Raw genomic sequence first — 24,347 nt, forward strand, 5'->3', positions numbered from 1 at the left:
TCAACTGATCGTCCCAGGACGATCCCAGATCGTCCTGGACGATCCTGGAGCAGATTTTGATATTACATCAAGTCTGTTGCTTTATGTACCAATTCTCTGGTAAAGAAAATATCAAAAGCAATTATTATCAAATTAATGGGTTGGAAGAATGGCAAGGAAATAAAAGAGGCAATGAATCTGGCTTATTACTGATATGGGTACTTTTTGATCATGGACTCGTGAAGGGAGGTTTTGGTTTCTTACTATGCTGTAGCTTGCTGATTTGAATGGTATAGTTTATCCTGTATGGGTACCGATGCGCTAGGAGTGCTGTTGTCAAATTTTTTTATGCCCATTCCATTTATAAAGAAGACCCTGATCTGATTGGCTATCTCTGAGGCAATCTAAAGACTGACAAGCATGCTATTGGGCTGTGGACAATGATGACAAATTGCTATCATTTTTATGGACGGCCCTTGGGCAACCAAAGATGGAAGGATTATACGTTTTTCTGAAGAAAAGAATTTTCTGAGTCCCACCCAGCTTCACAGGCTTTTGTCTGTTTAATTCATATGACATCCGGTTAAATTCTATTCAAGATGGTCTGTTGTTACTGATTTTATTTCAATTTTATGTTGTAAATGTCTGTAGCTCTTTATTTTGTCTTATTTTGTTAGGTCTGAACTTTTAAGTTTTAAGTTTTTATTTTTTTGTCTGTATTTTCTTTTGTTATCAATAAAATGGGCTATGCCCTAAATTTTTCCCAAAAAAATAAATAAATAAATAAATCATTAATCGTGTAGCTTTAAATGAGGCCAGAGTGTTTGGCCTACCGAACTTCGAAATTTCAACGGTCCAAAATGCCATAACGTGGCTAGTTTTGTCGGCCTCGCCGCTTGATCTTCTTCAACATGTCTAAAGGTTATATTAATTTTTTTTTTTTCGAATGGTGAATATGTGATCCGTATTCCTGAATTCTCCGTCAATCGTTGGACCACCGATATAAGTTAGTAAAATATGAAAAACTGAATTAATGCGTAGTAATTATAAAATTCACTTCATCCCAGTGGTGCTTATTGCTGCTGCGAGCTGCGAGCTGCGAGCTGCTTTGCGGCAAGGCTTGAGCTATTTAAGAAGCTTCAAAGCTGCCAGACAGAAAGAGAGAGAGAGAGAGAGAGAGAGAGAGAGAGAGAGAGAGCAAATACAGTTTTGACAAGCTGGCGAGCCTTACTCTAGTAAGCATTCGATCGATTGTTTTTCTCAATTTCTTGTGCCTGTTCTTCCCTCCTGTTCTATTCCTCTCTTAGTTCGCTAGATTTTCTGAAAATTTTAATTCTTGTCCTTCTTTTTTTTTTATTGTGGGTTTCTAAAAGAGCACTGATGATTATCTAAGAGTATTTGGAGCAAAACCATCCGTGAAGACAATCAAGATCGCTTCTTTACAGGCAGCACCATGCTTTCTTTTCCAAGAACCGAAATTTAAATTTTTAACATTTTTATCTCAGGATGTTCTTAGTAATTATGGCACAGCGTTCATTCATCAGATATGCAACAAGACATAATTTTGTTGTGCGGCCTGCACGTTTAATTTTATTGGCTTTGCATGTAAATCATATTAAAAAGAATTTGGCGCTGAACTGAGAGAGCCAAGAATTGCTCTGTATTCATGTTCACTCTCTTGCATAAAATTTAGTACTTGTAAATATCATGAAAGAGTAATGATTTTTATGGTTTATTGTATTTTGCAGTTAGGGGAATTAGCCGAAACTTATACTGTAGATGATGCGCTAATTTCTCTGGGATTCGGGAACTTCCAAACCCTAGTGCTTTTTTACTCTGGGGTGGCTTATGCTGCAGAAGCAATGGAAGTGATGATTCTTTCTTTTATTGGCTCAGCTGTTCAATCTGAATGGAATCTTTCTCCCCATGAGAAGAGCCTTATTTCTAGTGTAGTGTTTGCTGGCATGCTTGTGGGAGCATATACTTGGGGTGTTGTTTCAGACAACTATGGAAGACGGTTAGTGAGAGCATATTATGTATTGTATTCCTTAATTTACAATGTAAATATATGCTCATTTTGTTTACTTTTAAATTTTTCTTCAGGTTAATTGTATTTGATTTCTATTGCCAATCATATATATATTTTGGGTATTTTGCAGTCTAAGGTAAGATTTACAAAATCGTTTTGTCTTGTGTCTTTGGACATTTGATATTTCATGTTTAATTCATATAAAATAACCCGAGCATGCTGATACCATGATTATATTTAAAAAACTTACTAGAACTGGAAGGAATCGATGTGCTGTAATTTTTTTTTTACTAAAGCTCAAATAACATAGGGTTGCATTTGCACCTTTTGGTGATTATGCTTCTTATATTGATCATTGAGCTTGGCTTCTTATATCGATCATTGAGCTTGCGTTAGTGTGTTTAATTGTACGATTTTTCTATGGTGATATTTAAAGAGAAGTTCTCTCTTAATTTTGGATATTACCAAAACTTCAAGCTTTATAAAGCTTTCACCTTTTTCATTTGAACTTTTCATGGTTGGTGATTTAAGGACAGGCTATAGCACTGAAATGTACCTGTAATAGAAACCATCCAGACAATTCAATCCTTGATGGAAATTGTATGTTGTTTTCCATCATCTTCATTGAAAAAATGGATTCTCTTTCAATGTTGCATGTGCAAGAGCTTTGGAGTCTTTCTAATTTGTAAAAACAATAGTTTTTTTGTTGAAAGCATGAGAAGATAAACAAATTGGTTCAGGTAGAGCTACCCCGTATGATAAATGTGAAACTTCTATTCTTAGAGCCTTTAAATGTTTTCTTGGTATTGCATTGTTACAAACACACGTTAGTGAGATTATTTGGTGCCTTTGGTCAAATAAAGGGGTTATAATTAATGTGTTTGTTCATTAATTACCTTTTTCAAATTTACATGTGCGGTTAAAATGGGAGATTTTTTCTTTTAAGAGTAGAGTTAAAACAAAGACAAGCAATGGCATTCTCCTTTTCTATTATATTGCAATACACATTTTTCTTCAAGGCCTTTTGGAGCATGTAAGAACATTAAGTTTAGCCCAATGGATGTTAGATAAACAATATACATTATAGTATATCATACTCAATGATTCACACTCCATAATAGATACTATAATTTAGATAACTCTTAGTTTGTAAAATATATAAAGCAAACTGCTCCTTAATTTCTTTTAACCCATACATCTAAAGTTTTATTTTCAGGAAAGGTTTTCTCTTTACAGCAATAGTGATGAGTGGGGCTGGTTTTCTCAGTGCGTTCGCACCCAACTACATTTCTTTGGTCATCCTTCGATTTTTTGTTGGGGTTGGATTGGGAGGTGGACCAGTTCTTTTCTCTTGGTTTCTTGAGTTTGTTCCTGCTCCCAGTAGAGGTTCTTGGATGGTGTTCTTTTCCTTTTTTTGGAGCATAGGCACAATCTTGGAGGCTTCACTTGCATGGGTATGATCTCTTTCTTAGTGCCAATAGAAACTTTCTTTGATGATTAATTTCATTTTGTTATTAAATCTAACACTTATATGAAAATATTCTTATTTTTCTTTAGCAATTTTCTTTAGACTGAGATGACCTTTCCTTGCCTTTATGTTGGTTTCTTTGGTAATTTTTCTTTTCTTTCTCCTTTACATATATATCCAGGATATATCAAGAACCTATAAGATCCTCGTTGGAAACTAGCAATGGACATTAAAATTGATGCTTATAGATATATAGATTTAGTTTGAGAGGTAGTGTTGATACATTTGGTAGGAAATTATATTGAGGGATATGAATATTATATTGGGATATATGTTTCTATGTCACATTATTAGGATATTATTCTCTTTTATTTATTTACTCTCTTATGCCCATCTAGAGGACTAAACTTATGCATTAAAGACATAAATTTTCCTCCTATAACAGCAGGAAAATCAAATTTCACCCTATGTTGTGCTATTCCCAGTAATCCAGTAAGATTAACTGCAGAAATCGTTTTTGGAGAGGTTGTAAATTATTTATTTTTTATTCCACGGAAAAAATTTATTTTGACAAATGAAAAAAAACTTCAGAAGTCGTTACTTAGCTTTAACGACACACTCAATGTTAATGTATGACAATGAAACTTTTATCCAATATGATAATGCTGAAGACTCATTGCTCCTAAACGTTTATATGCAGCTAGTCATGCCAACATTAGGGTGGAGGTGGTTGCTAGGACTATCCTCTTTGCCATCATTTCTGTTGCTTATATTTTACAGTATTACCCCTGAATCACCAAGGTATCTCTGTATGAAAGGAAGAAAGTCTGATGCAATGCATGTTTTGGAGAGCATAGCTAGAATGAACCAAAACGTGCTTCCTTCTGGTGAACTTGTCTCTGATCGTAAAGCAGAGGCTGCTGAGCTTGAGGAGAATACTAATGGTTTTCAAGGCACTCATGCAGAACAAGTGCGTAAAAGTGGATCTTCATTAATTGGATATCTTGCATCTAAGTTTAAGTGTATTGGTGCATTATATAAGCTTTTATCACGGAAGCTTATAAGAACAACTCTTCTTCTATGGATGGGCTTCTTCGGGAATGCTTTTACATATTATGGCGTGATTTTACTAACCTCTGGGCTAAGTGATGGGGATGAAAATTGTAAACCAATAATGTTGCATTTGAAGAGCAAAGAGGGCTCCAATCTTTATAAAGATGTTTTCATCACTAGCATGGCTGGTAGTGTTTCAGAAATCCTTCTCATTTATGTTGTTAGATTTCCATTAGTGAAACAGCGTTAGCATTAAGTATAAAGTGCTTCTTACTGTGATCTTATTTCCCTTTTTGCAGAGGTTCCAGGGCTTATTCTATCAGCTGTGATTGTTGATAGAATTGGTCGAAAGCTTTCAGTTGCATCCATGATGTTTGCAACTTTTGCTTTCTTGATCCCATTGGTATTTCATCAGAAGGAAGTTTTTACAACCGCACTTCTTTTTTGTGCTCGAATATGTATAACAGGAAGCATCACCACTCTTTCTATATATGCTCCAGAGGTAAGTATGTGGAACGATGTTCTTTAATTTGTATAGTTGAATAGTTCTTTCAAACAGCTTCATCTCATGCATAGCGTCGGTCCGGGTTAATAAGCCAAACCCACCTTTTAATAAATAGTTTTCTTTTATTTAATTTCTTTATTTTCAATTATCTTTTCTAGTTTTGAGCTTATAAATAGGAAGCCTTGACAAAATCATTTCAGATTTTAGTGAGTTAGAAACCTAGCTAGAGAGTTGGTGGCTCATGTCTAACTTTGATCTCTCTTTTGGATGCTAAGAAGCATTTGGGCATTGCCTAAGAAGGGGTTGAATTTGGTTGTTAAAATTTTTATTATGAAAGTTCATGAAGAAACTAGCCCGAGGCTTACCAAGAGGGGGGGAGGGGGGTGAATTGAAAATTTTAAAAATTATCTCGAACTTCAAATAATAATGACAATATTTTTGAAAAAAAAATTCAGAAATTGAAAATACCAAATTCTAATTGATTGCGAAAAAAAACAAGTTTATCAAAACAATTCATTTACTACAATTATATTTCGATTTACGAAACGAAGCAATAATTACCGATTTTCCCAAGTAGTTATAACAAAAATAAAATACACGAAAAATAAAAATTCGAAAAGGAAAGAAAACACACCAGAGATTTTTATAGTGGTTCAATTAACCTTGACCTACATCCACTCCCGGAGTCCTCCGCTCCAAGTATTGCACTAATCACTAAGTGACTCTTCTTTTACTCCCACAGTAAGGCAGAGAAACCCTTTTGCTTCGAAGGGAGCCTTCAAGACTCACCAAGGCCATAGGAGGAGTAAGGGTGTAGCTAGTCTGGAGCAACCGTGTGATCCCATCACACTCCTCTCTCACGCTCAACCTCACCTTCTCCTTCCTCTTAAACCCTAGATTTCTCAAAAACTTCTCTCTCATACTACCTTCAGCAGTCACACAATTCTCTTCTCATTATGAAGAGACTTTAACCATAGCTTATAGTATTGGGCTTCTAGAAATCCTAAAAATTCAAATTAGACATCACTGTTTATACAATACGATTTGAGTTCGTACAGTACGATAAATTCAAAACTAGACTCGTCAGTACGATGTAAACAGTTGTTCAGAAGAACTGTTCAACTTTTCAAACAAATCGTACTATACGATTCAAAGATCGTCCGATACGATCTGTTAGCTTCTCTCTCTTATTCATCTAGGATGATTATCGGGACAATTATAAATCATTCTGTATGTCGTCCTGTATTGTTATCATCGTATTGTACGGTTAGTATATTTCAAGTAGGTCGTCCAGTATGATTAGTTCAAAAATCATGATTTTATTTGGTATGATCTTTGGGAAGACCAAATTTTATCTATGAATATTGTATGATATTATTAATATCGTATAGTAAGATCTATTATCATTAATTAAACCATAATTTGATTGACTAATTACCGGGGTTAAGTAAGATTACAAATATTCGTATAGTACGAATCATATCGTACAATACGATTAGTTCAAAAATCGAATTTTAAATATCTTAATTTATCCGATGGCTAGGGTTTTCAAATCAAAACAAATCGAATATCACGATCCAAATCGTATTAGTTCATAGAAACTAATTATTCAATTAGTCATTAAGCCCATTTCTATACTGATCGTATAATACTATTGTAAGTCGTACAGTACGATTGTAAGTCTTACAGTATGATTTGTATAAAAATTTAAACTTTTAAAATTTATCTCACTCCCCCTATGTGTGTGCCAGTCACCCAATTGCATACACTCTTTTGTGGTCAAACTCAAGAAATAAAAAATAAAGAAAAATAAAATTACATACTTTGTTTACTTTACATTCCTATTCTTCTCATTCTTGAGCTTTCAATAACCTTGAGCAGTGTATGTCTTACTGGCAATGTTAGTGCTCACAGATAGAAGAAATATCTAAAATATTCAATGAGAAAAGTAACAATTCAATCAATAATGTTTGTCATCATCAAAATCACAACTAGAAATTCTGAATTGCAACATTCTCCCCATTTTTGATGAAAGCAAACAATGTTGGTTGATAGATAAGATAAATTTGTTTTTCCCCTAAGCTCCCCCTCGCTATGTGATAGATTTGAAATTTAGTGGTTACAATTTTTTTTTTTTTGAAAGAAAAAGAAAAAGATAACAGAAAATAATGTAAAACAAACACATATTCTATTAAACTAAAACATACATTCAAACATATATTTTCTCCCCCTTTTGACATCACCAAAAAGAAAAGGAACAACAAACTAAGTGAACATTACAAGAAATAAAAATAGTAAAACAGAACAAACAAACACTAAAGGTAAGGCGGATCCTGATTAAGTGGTGGTGGTGGTTAAAAGTATTGATGGATGGAGGCAAATTGATTGTCAATTGAGGAAAACATTTCTCTAAATCATCTCATTTCTTCCTCGTGTTGTTGTTGTTATTGTTGTTGTTAATTGTGATAGTTGAGTCTGGTTTCTAATCGCTCGAGTCGCTGAATTATGTCATCGTGAGGGTAGGAAGGTGTAGGCAGTGGTACTGGTGGCGGTGCAGGTCCACCTATAGGAGCAGCTTCCCCTTCAGCAAACTTTGGCTCGTCATTCTCGTGCACTCGATAGAAAATAATACGAAAGGAGGCATGCTTATAAAAAATGGGAACATTATCAGGAGGAGCAAGATAGTTAATTTGTTATTTTTGTCTAAGATATATCCTATGATGTATCCTAATGCAACATTTTGCTTTCTTCATGTATTTGTATGTCGAACATGAGTCATAGTTTGGATATAATCAAGAATCATTTGGGCTTCATCAAATTGGGTATTTGACATCATTAGGCAGGTGACTATGGAAAGAAGTGGGGTTATGTTAACCCAATCCCCAGCTTTAGGTATAATTGAGGTTCTAAGGATATGCATGATAACCCGTACATTCTTATTTAAGGATTGGACTAATGGTGGATGTTGGTTTATAGCCACATTCCTAATAGTCAAGTTAATAAAACTCCAGTCAAAGTCAATTGAAAAGATAAGGGATTGTAGACTAGGTCCTTTGGTAGAAAGATCGATATGTTCCCCTAAGTCTTCCTTAGTGATCTCTACGGGTTGTCGACATACATATGAACTCATGTCAAAGGTTTCAAAATTTAGCCTAAGGTTTGCTAAGAATTCATAAAGCAGTTCAGAATTAATGAAAAAAAGCTAGTGTGAGGAAAAATTGAAGAGTTGTGGAGGCAAAGAGGTTTATCATCTCGAAGTTAAGTGCTATCTGATTTAACATCATAGACAGGCTATGATGCACCGACACTTATACTCAAAGAGGCGTGCAGTGTCCGACACCGTGTCCGACACGCCACTCGCCCGACACTCCTCCGACACTTGTCGGACACACCGAAAACGTGTCCGATTAAAAAATATTAAATACAAATTGGACACGCGTGTTCGACATGCGTATCTTAAATATTTTATGAATTTTGTTAAAATATAAATTCTTGTATTTGGCAGGATTTAAACTAAATTTCTTATTTCCTATCCACAACACCAAATCAACATCTGCACCTAATACCCAATCATCGAATATTCTCATTTTCCTTTCTTTTTGACAGTGAAGGTATTTTCATCTTCTCTATCGGTGACTGATAGACGGCATCGACACGTGACTCTCGACATCTTAATATTAATCATTTTAAGCACAAATTCTAGTTAAATGACTTATTATTTTCAAATTATTTTTAAAATTATACTTATTTAATTTTTATACACTATTTTTTAAATATAAAAACTATAATACCGTGTCCAACCCGTGTCTGTCCTGTATTTTCAATAACTGACGTGTCCGTGTCCGTGTCGTGTCGTATTCGTGTCGCCGTGTCTGTGTCTGTGCATCATAGTAGACAGGGTGATTTTAGCTTACTTTAACTTGTAGTAGGCATCTTCATCCCTTGCGGATGGAAAACGATCGTCAAAGTGAGGAGTGGAGGAGCTCCCCTGGGTCATTCTGTCGTGTTCAGGGGTGTAAACGAGTCGAGTCGAGCTCGAGATAGGCAGAGTTCGAGCTTGACTCGTTAGTTAAATACTGAGCTCGAACTCGAGCTCGAGCTCGAGTCGAGCTCAGAAGTCGAGCTCGAACTCGACTCGCGGCACAGAAAATAGCTCGTCTAGCTACTCGTCGAGCCGCTTGATTTAAAATTTCAGCCCGTAATTCGAGTTTCCCGCCTGCCATTTGCAGTTCCCGCCTGGTTTCTTGTTCAGCGGGCCAGCGGCAATGCAGGCGCTTGAGTGACCGCGGTGCTTTTCCCGTAATCCCATGGAAAAAATGATGACTTAGCTTTTTTTATTTTTTTTAAGCATTGGAAACTGACAATGCCAGAGGATGTACCTTGGTGTATGCTTTTTGTTAATGATATTCTTCTTGTTGATAAGACTAGAGAGGGAGTTGAAGGTAAACTTGAATTATGGAGGTCAACCTTAGAGTCTAAAGGTTTTCGCTTGAGTAGATCTAAAACGGAATATATGGAGTGTAATTTTAGTAGTAATAGACCTAGTGAGGGGATTGTGACTTTGGGCGATCAAGTCATTAATAAGAGTACACGTTTTAGATATCTTGGATCTATTGTTCAGAGTGATGGTGAAATAGATGGGGATATTATCAGCAGAATTCAAGTTGGATGGTTGAAGTGGAGGAATGCATCGGGCTTGTTATGTGATAGAAATGTACCCCTCAAACTTAAGGGAAATTTCTATAAGATGGTAGTGAGGCCTGCAATGCTTTATGGTGCTGAATGTTGGCCTTTAAAAGAGAAGCATAATACTAAGTTAAGTGTGGCAGAGATGAGGATGCTTAGGTGGATGAGTGGCTTTACCCTTAGAGATAGGATACGAAATGAGCATATACGTGAAAAGGTTGGAGTAGCTCCAATAGAAGATAAGATTAGAGAGAGTCACCTTAGATGATTTGGTCACATAAAAAGGCGGCCTTCCGACGACCCAGTTAAGAGAGTAGAGGTATTAGATTTGACTTATATTAAGAAAGGTAGAGGCAGACCTAAAAAGACTTGGTTAGAAAATATTAGGAATGATCTTTCTTTATTAGATTTAAACGAGAATTTGACTTTTAATAGGACACAATGGAGAAAAAGGATTCATGTAGCAAACGAGCCGAGCTCGAGCCGGCTTGCGAGCCGACTCGGCTCACTTACACCCCTAGTCGTGTTTACTTCCACTGGCCATTGGATAGGTAAGGTTTAGAGTGTATGAGATTGATGGGGTTGAGTGAACTGAAATGTGAAAATTCATCCAATTTATAGATTTTAGGGCAAATCATATAGTATAATCGATTTTCGTATAGTACGATCAAAAATTTAATTTGTATGGACGACTTGTCGGAAAAAGTGGTCAAATCGTACAGTACAATCAGGTATCGTACTAGATGATCTTAAGGAATTGCATTTGTCCTGAGGAGTCGTAGGTACGACATTTGACGAAAGGTATTATATAGTAGGAACAGGTGTTGGTACAGCATGAAATGCAATTATTATTATACCGTCCGAATTGAATTCATCCCAATCCAGTTTGATACGTATATCGTACAGTATGAAGAGAAGTATCGTACCGCATGATTGGCAATAATTTCGTACAAAATAAATTGAATTCCTCAAAAAATAGTTACACGTAGATCGTATAGTATGAATAAGGGTTTGTATAGTACGATGCACAAAACATTGATCTAATATGGACCGTTGATTAAACTAATGGTTGTGATATGTGCATCTGTGCATATCGTACAATACAGACTAGATTGTACAGTACGTTATACAAAATATTTGAAAGATTTTGTGAGGTAGTGAGGTGTGTGTGATAATAAGGAAATACGAAATTTTTTTTAATCACAAACAACAAACAATAACACAAACATGTACAAGAACAAAAACATATAATTTAACACATATGAATGAGATAATTTCAAATTATTATTTTTTTTAATCTTGAGTTAAGAATGAATATCTATAACACCTAGTTTAGTCCTCATGATGCTAAAGGTGCCATAAGTTAGGGGTTTAGTGAAGCTGTCTATCAATTGATCTCCTGTAGCTATATGATGTAATTCTACATCTCTCTTGGCTACATGATCTATCATAAAGTGGTGCCTAATATCTATATGCTTTGTGCGGGAGTGTTGAATTAGATTTTTGGATATGGAAATAGCACTAGTGCTGTCACAAATAATTAGAATAGTTCCTACATGTAGTCCAAGATCTGAGAGTTATTCCTTTAGCCATAAGACTTAAGCAACACAACTCCTACTGCTATATATTATACCTCAGCTGTGGAAAGGGATACTTTTATTTTTTAATGGACAAGTAGACTAAAGATTATCTTATGAATTAGTAGGTTCCATAAGTACTTTTGTTATCTACCCTACATCCTACAAAATAAAAATATGAATATCCTATGATTTTTAAAAAAATACTATGTCTACAATACCAAATTCTAAGTTTGGAGTTCTTAACAAGTATCTAAGGATTCTCTTAATGGCAGTCATGTGGTATTCTTTTAGATCAGTCTGCAATCTTGCACAGAGACACACTAAACATTATGACTAGTCTACTAGCAGTCAAATAAAGAAGTGATCCAATCATCCCCATAAACTTTTTCTGATCTACTAATTTTTCATTTGGGCCCTTGTGTAATTGAACAGTAGAGCTCATGGGAGTGTTCATGATCTTAGCATTGTCCATTTCATACTTTTTAAGAATGTCCTTGATGCATTTATATTGGCTAAGGCTTCATCATTCATTTGTTTTATACTAAATCTAAGAAAGTAGCTTAGCTCTTCCATCATATTCACCTCAAATTCTCTACTTATTGTTCTTAAAAATTCATCTCATAGGTTTTTATCTGAGGATCCAAACAAGATGTCATCAACATAAATTTAGACAATGAGTAAGTCTCCTCCTTTCTTTAGGAAGATATTGATGTCTACATTATCCTTAACAAGGCTTCTATCTAGAAGGAATATGCTCAACCTTTCATACCAGGCTCCAGATGCTTGCTTTAAACCACATAAGTCCTTTAGTTTGAATATTTGATTTGAGAATTATGAATTTTCAAAACCTGAGGGTTGCTTAATATAAATATTCTCATGAATCACCCCCATTTATGAAGGCGCTCTTAACATTCATTTGATACAGTTTAAGATCCTGAAAGTAAGCGAAGGCTACTAGTACCCTAATGGCATCTAATTTAGCTACATGGGCAAATGTTTCCTCAAAATCAATTCATTTGATCTAGTTATACCCCTTAGCTATCAATCTGTCGTTATTCCTCACTACTATTCCAGAGTCATTCATCTTATTTTTGAAAACCCACTTTATTCCAACCACACTCTGGCCCTTAGGTCTCTTTACTAGTTCACATACATCATTTCTAACAAATTAGTTTAGCTCTTCTTGTATTGCTATGATCCAAAATTAATCAGCTAGGGCTTGATTTAATTGGTTTGTTCTATCATAGAGATAAAATCTGAATGACTAACTTCCTTCTTAAGTCTATGCCTAGTTCTAACACCTTTAAATTGGTCTCCTAAAATAAATTCTTTAGGATGACAAGAATAATATCTCCATTCTCTAGGTAATATTTCCTGAGGTTCTACTCTATCTCCTATAGTAATATTTTCTATGCTTTGAATGACCTCTAATTTTTCTTCTCCAGGTTTAGATTCAGAGGTCCTATCTGATTCATCAAATACCACATGAGTAAACTCTTTTATTATTAGGGTCATCTTATTAAAGATTCTATAGGCCTTGCATACATATGACTAACCTAAGAAGACACCTTCATCAGACTTGGGATCAAATTTTTTTAAGGGTGATTTTCCATTGATTAAAATGAAGCATCAACAGTCAAAGACATGCAAGTGAAAAAGGTTGGGTGTCCTACCCTTAAGAAGTTCATAGGGTGCCTTATTAAACTTGGATCTAACATTCACCCTATTTAAAACATAACAAACAGTATTCACTACTTTTGTCCAAAAATACCGAAGGAGTGAATACTTAGCTAGTATTACCTTAGCAGCCTCCCCTAAGGTTCTATTTTTCCTTTTAGTTATTCCATTCTACTAGGGGGTTCTAGGGATAGATAAGTTATATTCTATTCCTATCTCTTGACATAAGGATTTAAACTTATCATTTTCAAATTCTCCACCATGATCACTATGCGTTGTTGAGATTTCATATCCTAATTTTCTTTGAATCCAGGTGGAGAAAATTCTAAATTCATTAAATTGCTCACTCTTATATGTTAGAAATCTAACCCCAAGTACATCTAGATAAGTCATCTACTATTACAAACTTAAATGTCTTTTCTCCTAGGTTAGATGTGCTAACTAGTCCAAATAGGTTCATATGAAGGATTTTCAATGGCCTTGATGTGTTAATGTCTTTGATTGAGTGAAATGAAGACCTAACTTATTTTCCTAGTTGGCCGGCATCACATAGATGATCTTTAGTGAAGTTTAACTTAGGTATGCCTCTAATTAGATTTTTCTAGGTGATATTCCTAAGAGTCTTCATACTCACATGATATAATCTCCTATGCTATAGCCAAGATTCATCAATTATAGTTTTTAAGCACAATAAATTTGAATATTTAATGCAATTCAATTCTAATATGTAAATATTGTTCATTAGTTTTCCTTCTAACACAAGTTTTCAATTTAAAATAATCATGTATTTTTCAAAAAGAAATTTTATATCAAAATCTTTATGGCACATTTGACTAATGCTCAATAAATTATGTTTTAAATCATCAACTAATAAAATATTTTCAATCAAAAAGTTTTTTGAGTTGCCAATTATACATGAGCCCACCACTTTCCTAGTGGCGTTGTCCCCTAATATCACCTTGCCTCTTGACTTGACCTTAGTGTGATGAATTACTTCATATCATCAATCATGTGCCTCAAGTATCCATTATCCATGTAACACATGCTCTCACTAAGTCTTTTGTGAGAGCAACCCTACATAGTCATCTAAAGGTTAGATTTGAGAACCCAAGTGAATTTGGGTTCCACCTTATATTTGAATTATTGAGATGAATGCATGCTATGCTGTGATATATGCAATTTAGGTCTCCAAACTAGAGGTGTCTAAAAGTTTATGATACCACTAGAAATTGCTCTAATACCAATTGAAAGTTTGTGACACCACTAGAAATTGCTCTGATACCAATTGAATGTTCGTGATACCATTACAAATTACTCTGATACCAATTGAAAGTATGAGATGCGCCAAGAGGGGGGTGAATTTGATATTTTAAAAATCTTCTTTAACGAAAAGAAAAATCTTTTTATAACTTGATGCGGAAGCGAATTACATTCATAATAAAAAGATAAATTATTAATTTCACCCATATAGTTAATCGCAACGAAAATAAATGCAGAAATAATAAAGGAAAGAATACACCAGATTTGTAGTAGTTCAGTTAAACCTTAACCTACGTCCACTCCCTCGAGGCACCCTCCGAGTATTGCACTAAACCATTAGTAATTCTCCTTTAGCCCTCACAGGTAGGCGGAGAAGCCCTTACCAAATCACTTCAACCTTCCCTAGTGCGGCGGAGGAGCCGAGTCCTTTCACGCCAAAGAGATCTTCTTCTTCCCAAAAGTTTTCTCAAGACGAACCTTGAATCCGATGGTACTAAGGTGTAAGCTTGCTGGAGAAATCATTTGAAATCCTCTCCACACTCTCTTGAAACCCCCTCCAAGGATCTTCTCCCTCTCTTAAACTCCACCCTTTCCTCTCCTTTTCAAATTTTTTCTGAAAGAATAAAGACACAATGGCTGTCAAAGATTCTTATAAAATCTTATGAGAAATCTTAAATAGAGGGCTTAAAAAAACCCTAAAAAATCAATTAAGCCGTCAAAGATCGTACAATATGATTTCAAGATCGTCTAGTACGATGTGCAGAATTTGACCTGTTAGTATTGTATGATCACCAGTTAGTATTGTACGAATAATTCAATTTGCTTATTTTTATTGTATGATGTCTAGTTAGTACTGTACGAACAATTTAATCAAAATATAGTTCATCAAGGATGAAGCATGGGATGGCCAAAATCGTCTTTTTTGATCATGCAGTACGATACAGTTCTTACATTACGATCAAAATATCAAAATTAAGTCATTTTGATTGACTAATCACAAGATTAAATTTGATAATATTTTAAACACGTACAGTACGATCATATTCGTACAGTACGATTAGAATAACTTTTCAAATTCAAAATTTTGCCTAATTTAATGGACGACGGTAATAGATCGTCCAGTACGATGTGATGTTCGTACTGTACGATAAGTTATATTTCAATTTTTTTTTTTGGAAAATAAAATATTTTAATTAATTTCTGTAACACTAGATTGTACAGTATGATCCATATCGTACAATACGATGTATAGAAAAATTAAATATTTAAAATCATTTTTTCTCCCCCTGTATGTGTGTACAGTCACTAAGCCAACATACATCATTACAGAACTTGACTCAAAAAATAAAAAATTATAAACTCATTTAATATAACTAATTTTACACAATATTGAGCCTTGAATCTTCAAAGAACGGTGCATGATGTTCCTGAAATATTAATCAACACAAAAAATATGCACTTCAAACACTAGGAGAAATAAAAAATTAATCAAATTTATTTGTTATCATCAAAATCATAAACTCGAAAGCTCAAGTTGCAATAATTTTCCCCTTTTTGATAATGTCAAATAATATTGGTTGAAATTGCCAATTAAAAAAATATTTTCTCCTAAACTCCTCACTAAAAAAATTATATCAAAAAATAGGAGAAAATATTTTTTTATTTTTTTATTTTTTTAAAGTTAAATAACAAAAAAAACAAAATATAAATACATTCAACTACAATACATTCTCCCCATTTGACATTATAAAAAAGAAGAGATAAAATAACACATAAAAATAATAACATAATAAATAAACAAAACATAAAATTATGCTTAAAATATAATAAAAACTAAACACATAAAATTGATAAACAAACACATAAGAATACATAAACAAAACAAAAAAAACAAACTTTACATGCTTATACCTCATCGTCTTGCTCATATTCTGATGATTCAGAAGATATGTCTGCCTAGGAGATTTTTTGCTTTTTATCTTTTTCCCATATTATAATCTGTTTATTTTTACTCTTTTCTTTTACAGGAAGAATTTTTAAGTTGGGACATTCAAACTTCAAATGTCCAGATTTCCTACACCCAAAACAAATAACGTCAGAAGAAAATTTAAATTTTTTACCATTTTTATCGTTGCTCCACTTTTGTTGATGCTTATGTTTGTGCTTCAATAGACTTTTGAATTTGTTTGTTATCAATGCTATCTCTTTACTCTCATCATCTACTAAGCCTATTAATCTGTGTCTTTGCCTTTTAGAATTATAGTCTTCTCATCACCTGCATCCAAAAATCTTTGACTAATATTTTTCTCGTAAGCAATGAGTGAGCCTATCAGATTGTCTATAGAATAAGAATTCAAATCTTTTGATTCACATATAACCGTGACTTTGACAACAAATTTATCAAGTAGAGAACCTAGAATTTTGTTAACTTTTTTAAAGTTTGAAAGTTCTTTATCTAAAGCATGCAATGATGTCATAATTTGAGAAAACTTAGTATACATATCTAAGATCGTCTCATAAGATTTCATGCACAAAAATTCATAATCATGCATTAGAATATTCAAATTAAATTTTTTGACATCACTAATACCTTTATATGTAGTGCATAATCTATTCCAAATTTCTTTGTCAATAGTACATATATAAATTCTCATGCAATCTTAAGAATTTTAAAAAAAATTGAAGCATTTAACATTTAGTTGAGCATTGATTTGTTCTATTCTACTCCATCCAGTAAAAGGAATATCAATTTTGACTGCATCTATAATATGTGATGGTACAGAATAGCCAGTTTGAATCATATGACACATTCGATAATCAATTGATTGCAAGAAAGTAGGAATGCAAAATTTTCAAGAAATAAAAGAAATATTTTCAAATAAAAGTGGTCGTATAATTGAATAGCCTTCCACAATGTTATGATTTCCAAACCGTTCCATGATCATTTTTTTTAAAGATTTTTTAGAACACTATTTTTGAAACCCCGCTCTGATACAAATTGAAAGTTTGTAAAGCCACTAGAAATTGCTCTAATACCAATTGAAAGTTTATGATATCACTAGAAATTGCTCTGATACCACTTGAAAGTACGAGATACGCTAAGAGGGGGGCGAATTTAATATTTTAAAAATCTTCTTTAACGAAAAGAAAAAAAAATTTATAACTTGATACGGAAACGAATTACACTAACTATAAAAAGATAAATTATCAATATCACCTACGCAATTAATCGCAACAAAAATAAATGCACAAATAATAAAGGTAAGAGCACACCAGATTTATAGTGGTTCGGTCAAACCTTAACCTACGTCTACTCTTCGGAGGCACCCTCCGAGTATTGTACTAATTCTCCTTTAGCCCCCACAACTAGGCAGAGAAGCCCTTACAAAATCACTTTCACCTTCCCCAGTGCGGTGGAGCCGGGTCCTTTAACACCAAATAGATCATCTTCTTCCCAAAACTGCTCTTAAGACGAACCTTGAATCAGATGGTACTAAGGTGCAAGCTTGCCCGAGCAACTGTGTGAAATTCTCTCCACACTCCCTTGAAACCCCCTCTAGGATCTTCTTCCTCTCTCAAACTCCACCTTTTCCTCTCTCCATTTCAAGTTCTATCTTTAAGTTTTCTCCAAAAGAACAAAGACATAGTGGTTTCCAAAGACTCTTATAAAGTCTTATAAGAAAGCTTAAATAGAGGGCTTAAAAAAATCCTAAAAAATTAGTTCAGTCGTTAAAGATCGTACAATACGATCTCAAGATCGTCCAGTATGAAGTGTAGAATTTGACCCGTTAGTACTGTACGATCACGTGTTAGTATTGTACGAACGATTCAATTTGCATGTTCGTACTGTACGATGTCCAATTAGTGATGTACGAACAGTTCAATCAAAATGCAGTTCTTTCATGACGAAGCATGGGATGGCCAAAATTATCTCTGTTAATTAATACAATACGATACAGTTCGTACAGTACGATCAAAATATTAAAATTAAGTCATTTTTATTGACTAATCACATGATTAAATTAGATAATATTTTAAATATCATACAGTACGATCATGTTTGTACAGTACGATCTTGTTTGTATAGTACGATTATGTTCATACAATACGATTAGAACAACTTTTTAAATTCAAATTTTTGCCTAATTTAATGGACGGTGGGCTTTCTAATTATAATAGATCGTCCAGTACGAAGTGGTATTCGTACTGTACGATTAGTTATATTTCAAAAAAAAAAAAATGGAAAATAAAATATTTTAATTAGTTTCTGTAACACCAGATCATACAGTACGATCCATGTCATATAGTACGATGTATAAAAAAATTAAAATTTTTTTAATCATTTTTTCTCCACCTGTATGTGTGTACGGTCACCAAGCTAACATACATCATTACAGGACTTTGTTGCGTATCTAATTTCAAAAATAGAATATTGATGATAGCAAACACTTCTATTTTTTCTACGACTGCCTTGCCAACTAATATTTCAGGTCCACAAGATCAAAACTGCAAGTTGAACCAGTTCAAGATTGGGTAGACTAGGTCATAGTCAGTTTGTAAAATTATTTTCCCTTTCTTGACTTTATTGTAAACAATGTGGTTCCTGATACTAACTAATCTTGCACACACACACACACTTGGGGAAGTTTTTGTCTGATTTAGAGTTTTCTATTTTGAGGACATCGTCTAGCACGATCCAAATATCGTCCTGAATGATCAGTTAAAAATAGAAATTCTAATTAGGGCATCCTTATTAAGGCAGCCGTCATTAAGCTCATCGTCCTGGATGATATTTGTATTGTCTGGGACGATATGCTCAAATCAAAAAGAATCAGCTGCCAGATCTATTTAGGTATTATTTATTTTTGGACATCGTCCTGAACGATGCACACAATTATGCCTAAATTAATCTGGTAATTAAGGAAATCAATTAAGTCTTGATTGATACGATCACATCATCCTGGACGATCGCAGGATCGTCCGGGATGATCAGTTCAAAATACCTTAGTTGCTCCTGGACTATCAACATTAGATAGCTCTTATTCAGGGCAATGCTCTGGATGATTTTCACGGATTTGAACTAATCGTCCAGGACGATCGTGAGATCGGCCTGGATGATCAAGCTATTTTTTTGTCATCCAGACATCCATTCAGTGCGATTTACTGGATGATATTCACCGATTTGTACTAATCGTATAGGATGATTTTATATCGGCCTGGACGATATGAACAAAATTCATCTGATTGTCGCAGATCGTCATGGCTGATTAAGCTTAAATTGCACTGATCGTCCAGGATGATATTTATGTCGTCCTGGACGATAGAGTCGGTTCCTTGCAATTAATGAGCTATTCTGAAGCTCTTCTATTTAAGAGCACTTGTTCTATCCTTTAGAATATCTTTTGCTGCTGTCTTGACCTGAGCGAGCCTAGAGGAGAGGGAGAGAGAGAGAGGATCTTGTGAGGGGGTGTTTGTGAGAGTTTGACAAAAGTTGCTCCAAGCTTTGATCCACATCTTCTTCTTCCATCATAGTCCCTTGTCCTTGGAGGGTTGAGAGAGGTTCACTTCAACAATCGATCAAGGTTCTCTACTTGCTTCAGGAGAAGCAAAAGGAGTTAGGTTCTCTGCCTCACAGGTGTCGGTGGAAATGAGTTTTGTAAAGGCTTCTCCGCCTTATTGTGGTAGCAAAAGGAGAGTCACTGAGTTTTAGTGCAATACTCGGAGGGCGCCTCTGGGTAGTGGACGTAGGTCGTGTTGACCAAACCAATATAAATCTGTGTTCTTTACTACTATTTCTTCCACATTTAATTTTCGCACTTTGATTATCATTGTGGTGAATTTTGATTTGAGTTTTGTGTTTTAATTGTTTTAAAGATTTTTTAAAATATCAATTCACCCCCCCCCCCCCCCTCGCTCCCCCCCCCCCTCTTGGTTAGCCTCGGGCTAGTTCATAAGAGCTTAACATCCCTAACGAACATTCAGACTTGACTCAAGAAATAAAAAGTACAAACTAATTTAATATAACAAATTCTATATGATCTTTAGCCTTGAATCTTCAAAGAACGATGCATGGTGTGCCTGAAATATTAGTCAACACAAATAAATATGAATTACAAACACTAGGAGAAATAAAAAATTAATCAATATTATTTGTTATCATCAAAATCATAAACTGGAAAGCCCGTGTTGCAACAATCTTCCCCATTTTTATGATGGCAAATAATATTTGCTGAATTTACAAATAAAAAAATATTTTCTCCTAAACTCCCCCTTACTAAAAGAATTACATTAAAAAATAGGGGAACATATTTTTTATTTTTTATTTTTTAAAGTTAAATGACAGAAAAAAAAAATATAAATACGATCAATTACAATATATTCTCCCCCTTCACATTATTAGAAAGAAGAGATAAAATAACACATAAAAATAACAACATAATAAAGAAATGAAAACATAAAATTATGCTTAAAATATAATAAAAATTAAACACACAAAATAGATAAACAAACACACAAAAACACAAACAAATACATAAACAAACCTTAACATGCTTATACCTCATCGTATTGCTCATATTCTTATAATTCATAAGTTAGGTCTGTTTTGGAAATTTTTTGATTTTTATCTTTTCTCAATATTACAATCAGTTTATTTTTACTCTTTTCCTTTATAGGAAGAGTTTTTAAGTTGGGGTATTTAAACTTCAAATGTTTGGATTTTCTACGCCCAAAGCAAACAACATCAGAAAAAAATTAAATTTTTTTACCATTTTTACTGTTGCTCCACTTTTATTGATGCTTATGCTTGTGCTTCAATAGACTTTTGAATTTGTTTGTAATCAATGTTATCTTCTTACTCTCATCATCTACTAAGCCACATTCATCTGTCTTTGGCTTTTAGCACTACAGTATTCTCATCACCTGCATCCAAAAATCTTTGACTCACACTTTGCTCGTAAGTAATGAGTGAGCCTATTAGATTTTCTATAGAATAAGCATTCAAATCTTTTGATTCACATATATCCGTGACTTTGGCATCAAATTTATCAAGTAGAGAATGTAGAATTTTATTAACTTTTTCAAAGCTTGAAAATTCTTTACCTAAAGCATGCAATGACGCCAAAATTTGAATAAACCTAATATACATGTCTTTGTCTAAAATCGTCTCATAAGATTTCATGCAGAAAAGTTCATAATTATTCATTAGAATATTCAACTAAAATTATTTGACTCCATCTATAATACATGATGGTACAAAATAGCTAGTTTGAATCATATGCCACACTCGATAATCAATTGATTGCAAGAAAGTAGACACAAATTTCCTAAAAATTAAAGGAAATATTTTCAAATAAAGGTGGTATAATTGAATAGCCTTCCGTAATGTTATGATTTACAAACCGTGTCATGATCATTTTTTTTTTAGGATTTTCTAAAATAATATTTTTGAAATCCCACTCTGATACCAACTGAAAGTTCATGATACATTAGAAATTGCTCTGATACTAATTAAAAGTTCATTATACCACTAGAAAATGCTCTGATACCACTTGAAAGTACGAGATGAGCCAAGAGATAGGTGAATTAGATATTTTAAAAATCTTCTTTAACAGAAAATTTTTTTTTATAACTTGATACTAAAACGAATTACATTCACAATAAAAAATAAATTATCAATTTCACCCATGTAGTTAATCGTAACAAAAATAAATACATAAATAATAAAGGAAAGAACACATCAGATTTATAGTGTTTTGTTCAAAATTTTATCTAAGTCCACTTCCCGAAGGCACCCTTCGATTATTGCACTAAACCATTAGTGAATCTCTTTTAGCCCCCACAACTAGCCAGAGAAGCCCTTACAAAATCACTTCCACCTTCCTCAGTGCGGCGGAGGAGCCGGGTCCTTTGACATCAAAAGAGATCGTCTTCCCAAAACTTCCTTTAAGACGAACCTTGAGTCTGATGGTACTAAGGTATAAGTTTGCCAGAGCAACCGTGTGAAATTCCCTCCACGCTCCCCTGAAATCCCTTCCAAGGATCATCTCCCTCTCTCAAACTCCACCATTTCCTCTCTCCCTTTCAAGTTCTCTCTCTTCAAGTTTTCTTCAAAAGAATGAAGACACAATGGCTGTCAAAGACTCTTACAAAGTCTTATGAGAAATCTTAAATAGAGGGCTTTAAAAACCCTAAAAAATTAGTTAAGCCGTCAAAGATCATACAGTACGTTCTCAGGATCGTCCAGTATAACGTGCAGAATTTAACTTGTTAGTATTATACGATCACCAGTTAGTATTGTACAAACATTTCAATTTGCATGTTCGTATTGTACGATGTCCTGTTAATATTGTACGAATAGTTTCATCAAAATACAGTTCATCCAGGACGAAGCATGGGATGGCCAAAATCATCATTGTTGATCGTACAGTATAATACAGTTCATACAATACGCTCAAAATATCAAACATAAGCCATTTTGATTGACTAATCACATGATTAAATTAAATAATATTTTAAACATCATACAGTAGGATCATGTTCGTACATTACGATTAGAACAACTTTTCAAATTTAATTTTTTGCCCATTTTAATGGACGGTGGGCTTTTTAATTATAACAGATCGTCCGGTACGATGTGGTGTTCATACTATACGATTAGTTATATTTCAAAATTATTTTTTTCAGGAAATAAAATATTTTAATTAATTTCTATAACACCAGATCATACAGTACGATTCATGTTGTATAGTACGATGTATAGAAAAAATTAAAATATTTGAAATCATTTTTGCCCAAGCCAATATACATCATTACAGGACTTACTCAAGAAATGAAAATTACGGACTCATTTAATATAACTAATTCTACACAATTTTTAGCCTTGAATCTTCAAAGAATAATGCATAGTGTACCTGAAATATTAGTCAACACACAAACAAATATGCACTGCAAACACTAGGAGAAATATAAATTAATTAATATTATTTGTTATCATCAAAATCATAAACTTGGAAGCCCGAGTTGCAATAGTGTCCAATGGTGGATTGTGCAAGTGCAAACTATGTGACCTAACATGCCACAAGAGTAATACCTAACACTAGGAAATGGATTTACTAACTTATGTTGGTCATGGTGCCTTCTCCTAGGTTTATACGATGCATGCTGTGTTGAGGGCTTATGAAATTGTTCAATGGTAGGTGGTGGTTTGTTATTCTCAAGTGACTATAGTTTTGTTTCTAAAAATTTATTTACACCTTTAAGAAAGGACATTTCAATTTTTAGTGCATACTCCTTACCATCTAGTTCAGTTGTGCATGCATTTAATACCTTGTATGCTTTCTCTAGTTCAATATGTGATGTTTTCAAGGAACCATTTACATTAGATATATCAATGTGCTTCTTATTTAATACATCAAATTCATCTAATAAAGTCATATGATAGCTATCTAAAGTAGAGTGCTTGGTAGTTAAACCGGCATGGTCCTTTTGTAAATTAAAAAATTTAGTATTGAGACTAGCACACATCTTCTTTAACTTCCTATATGAGTCATGAATTTTTTTAGAAATAATTAGTAATTCATCATAAGACAATTGACATACCTCATGTTAATCTGATTGATTAAGATCATCGCTAGCCATAAGACATATATTTGTTACCTTCTCCTCTGCTTCTGCTTTTAATGATTCTGAAGCAGAGTCGGCCCAAAAATCTTTCTACGTCTTTTGCTTGCCTCTCTTAAACTTTGGCTTCTCTTCACCATTCTCCTTGATTGGGTGAATCTTCAGGTTTGGCCATTTAGCTCGAAGGTGAACTGGGTTTCCTACACTCGAAGCAAATTATGTCAGAAGAAGCTTTAATACTTTTATGGCTTTTACCTTTACTCCAATTGTGTTGATGATGTCTCTATTTTCTTTTCAGAAAACTGTTGAACTGTTGTGTCATTAAGGCGTCATCCTCCTCCGTTGTAGAACTATCATTATCTGAATTATTTCCTACACTCGAAGTAAATTGTGTCAGAAGAAGCTTTAATACTTTTGTTGCTTTTACCTTTGCTCCAATTGTGTTGATGACATCTCTGTTTTCTTTTGAGAAAACTCTTGAATTGTCAT

General features: G+C 33.8%; 1 protein-coding gene across 3 annotated transcripts in view; it reads left to right on the forward strand.

Moving 5' to 3' along the window:
- Positions 1–1,082: 1,082 nt before the first annotated feature.
- Positions 1,083–24,347, forward strand: part of LOC110109844 (organic cation/carnitine transporter 7-like) — a 35,859-nt gene continuing 12,594 nt past the window's right edge. Inside the window, exons 1-6 of one of the 3 annotated variants that reach the window (XM_028693550.1) lie at positions 1,104–1,214; positions 1,353–1,424; positions 1,728–1,996; positions 3,225–3,462; positions 4,177–4,717; positions 4,829–5,031. In XM_028693550.1, coding sequence (XP_028549383.1) covers positions 1,842–1,996; positions 3,225–3,462; positions 4,177–4,717; positions 4,829–5,031 — 1,137 coding nt within the window. In that variant the 5' untranslated portion in view covers positions 1,104–1,214; positions 1,353–1,424; positions 1,728–1,841. Of the gene's footprint in view, positions 1,215–1,352; positions 1,425–1,682; positions 1,997–3,224; positions 3,463–4,176; positions 4,718–4,828; positions 5,032–24,347 lie in introns of those variants that run through there. The other 2 variants (XM_028693549.1, XM_020841043.2) reach the window with 2 other exon arrangements.

The sequence above is a fragment of the Dendrobium catenatum genome, unplaced genomic scaffold (assembly GCF_001605985.2).
Source record: "Dendrobium catenatum unplaced genomic scaffold, ASM160598v2 fragScaff_scaffold_315, whole genome shotgun sequence".
NCBI classification, from domain to species: domain Eukaryota; kingdom Viridiplantae; phylum Streptophyta; class Magnoliopsida; order Asparagales; family Orchidaceae; genus Dendrobium; species Dendrobium catenatum.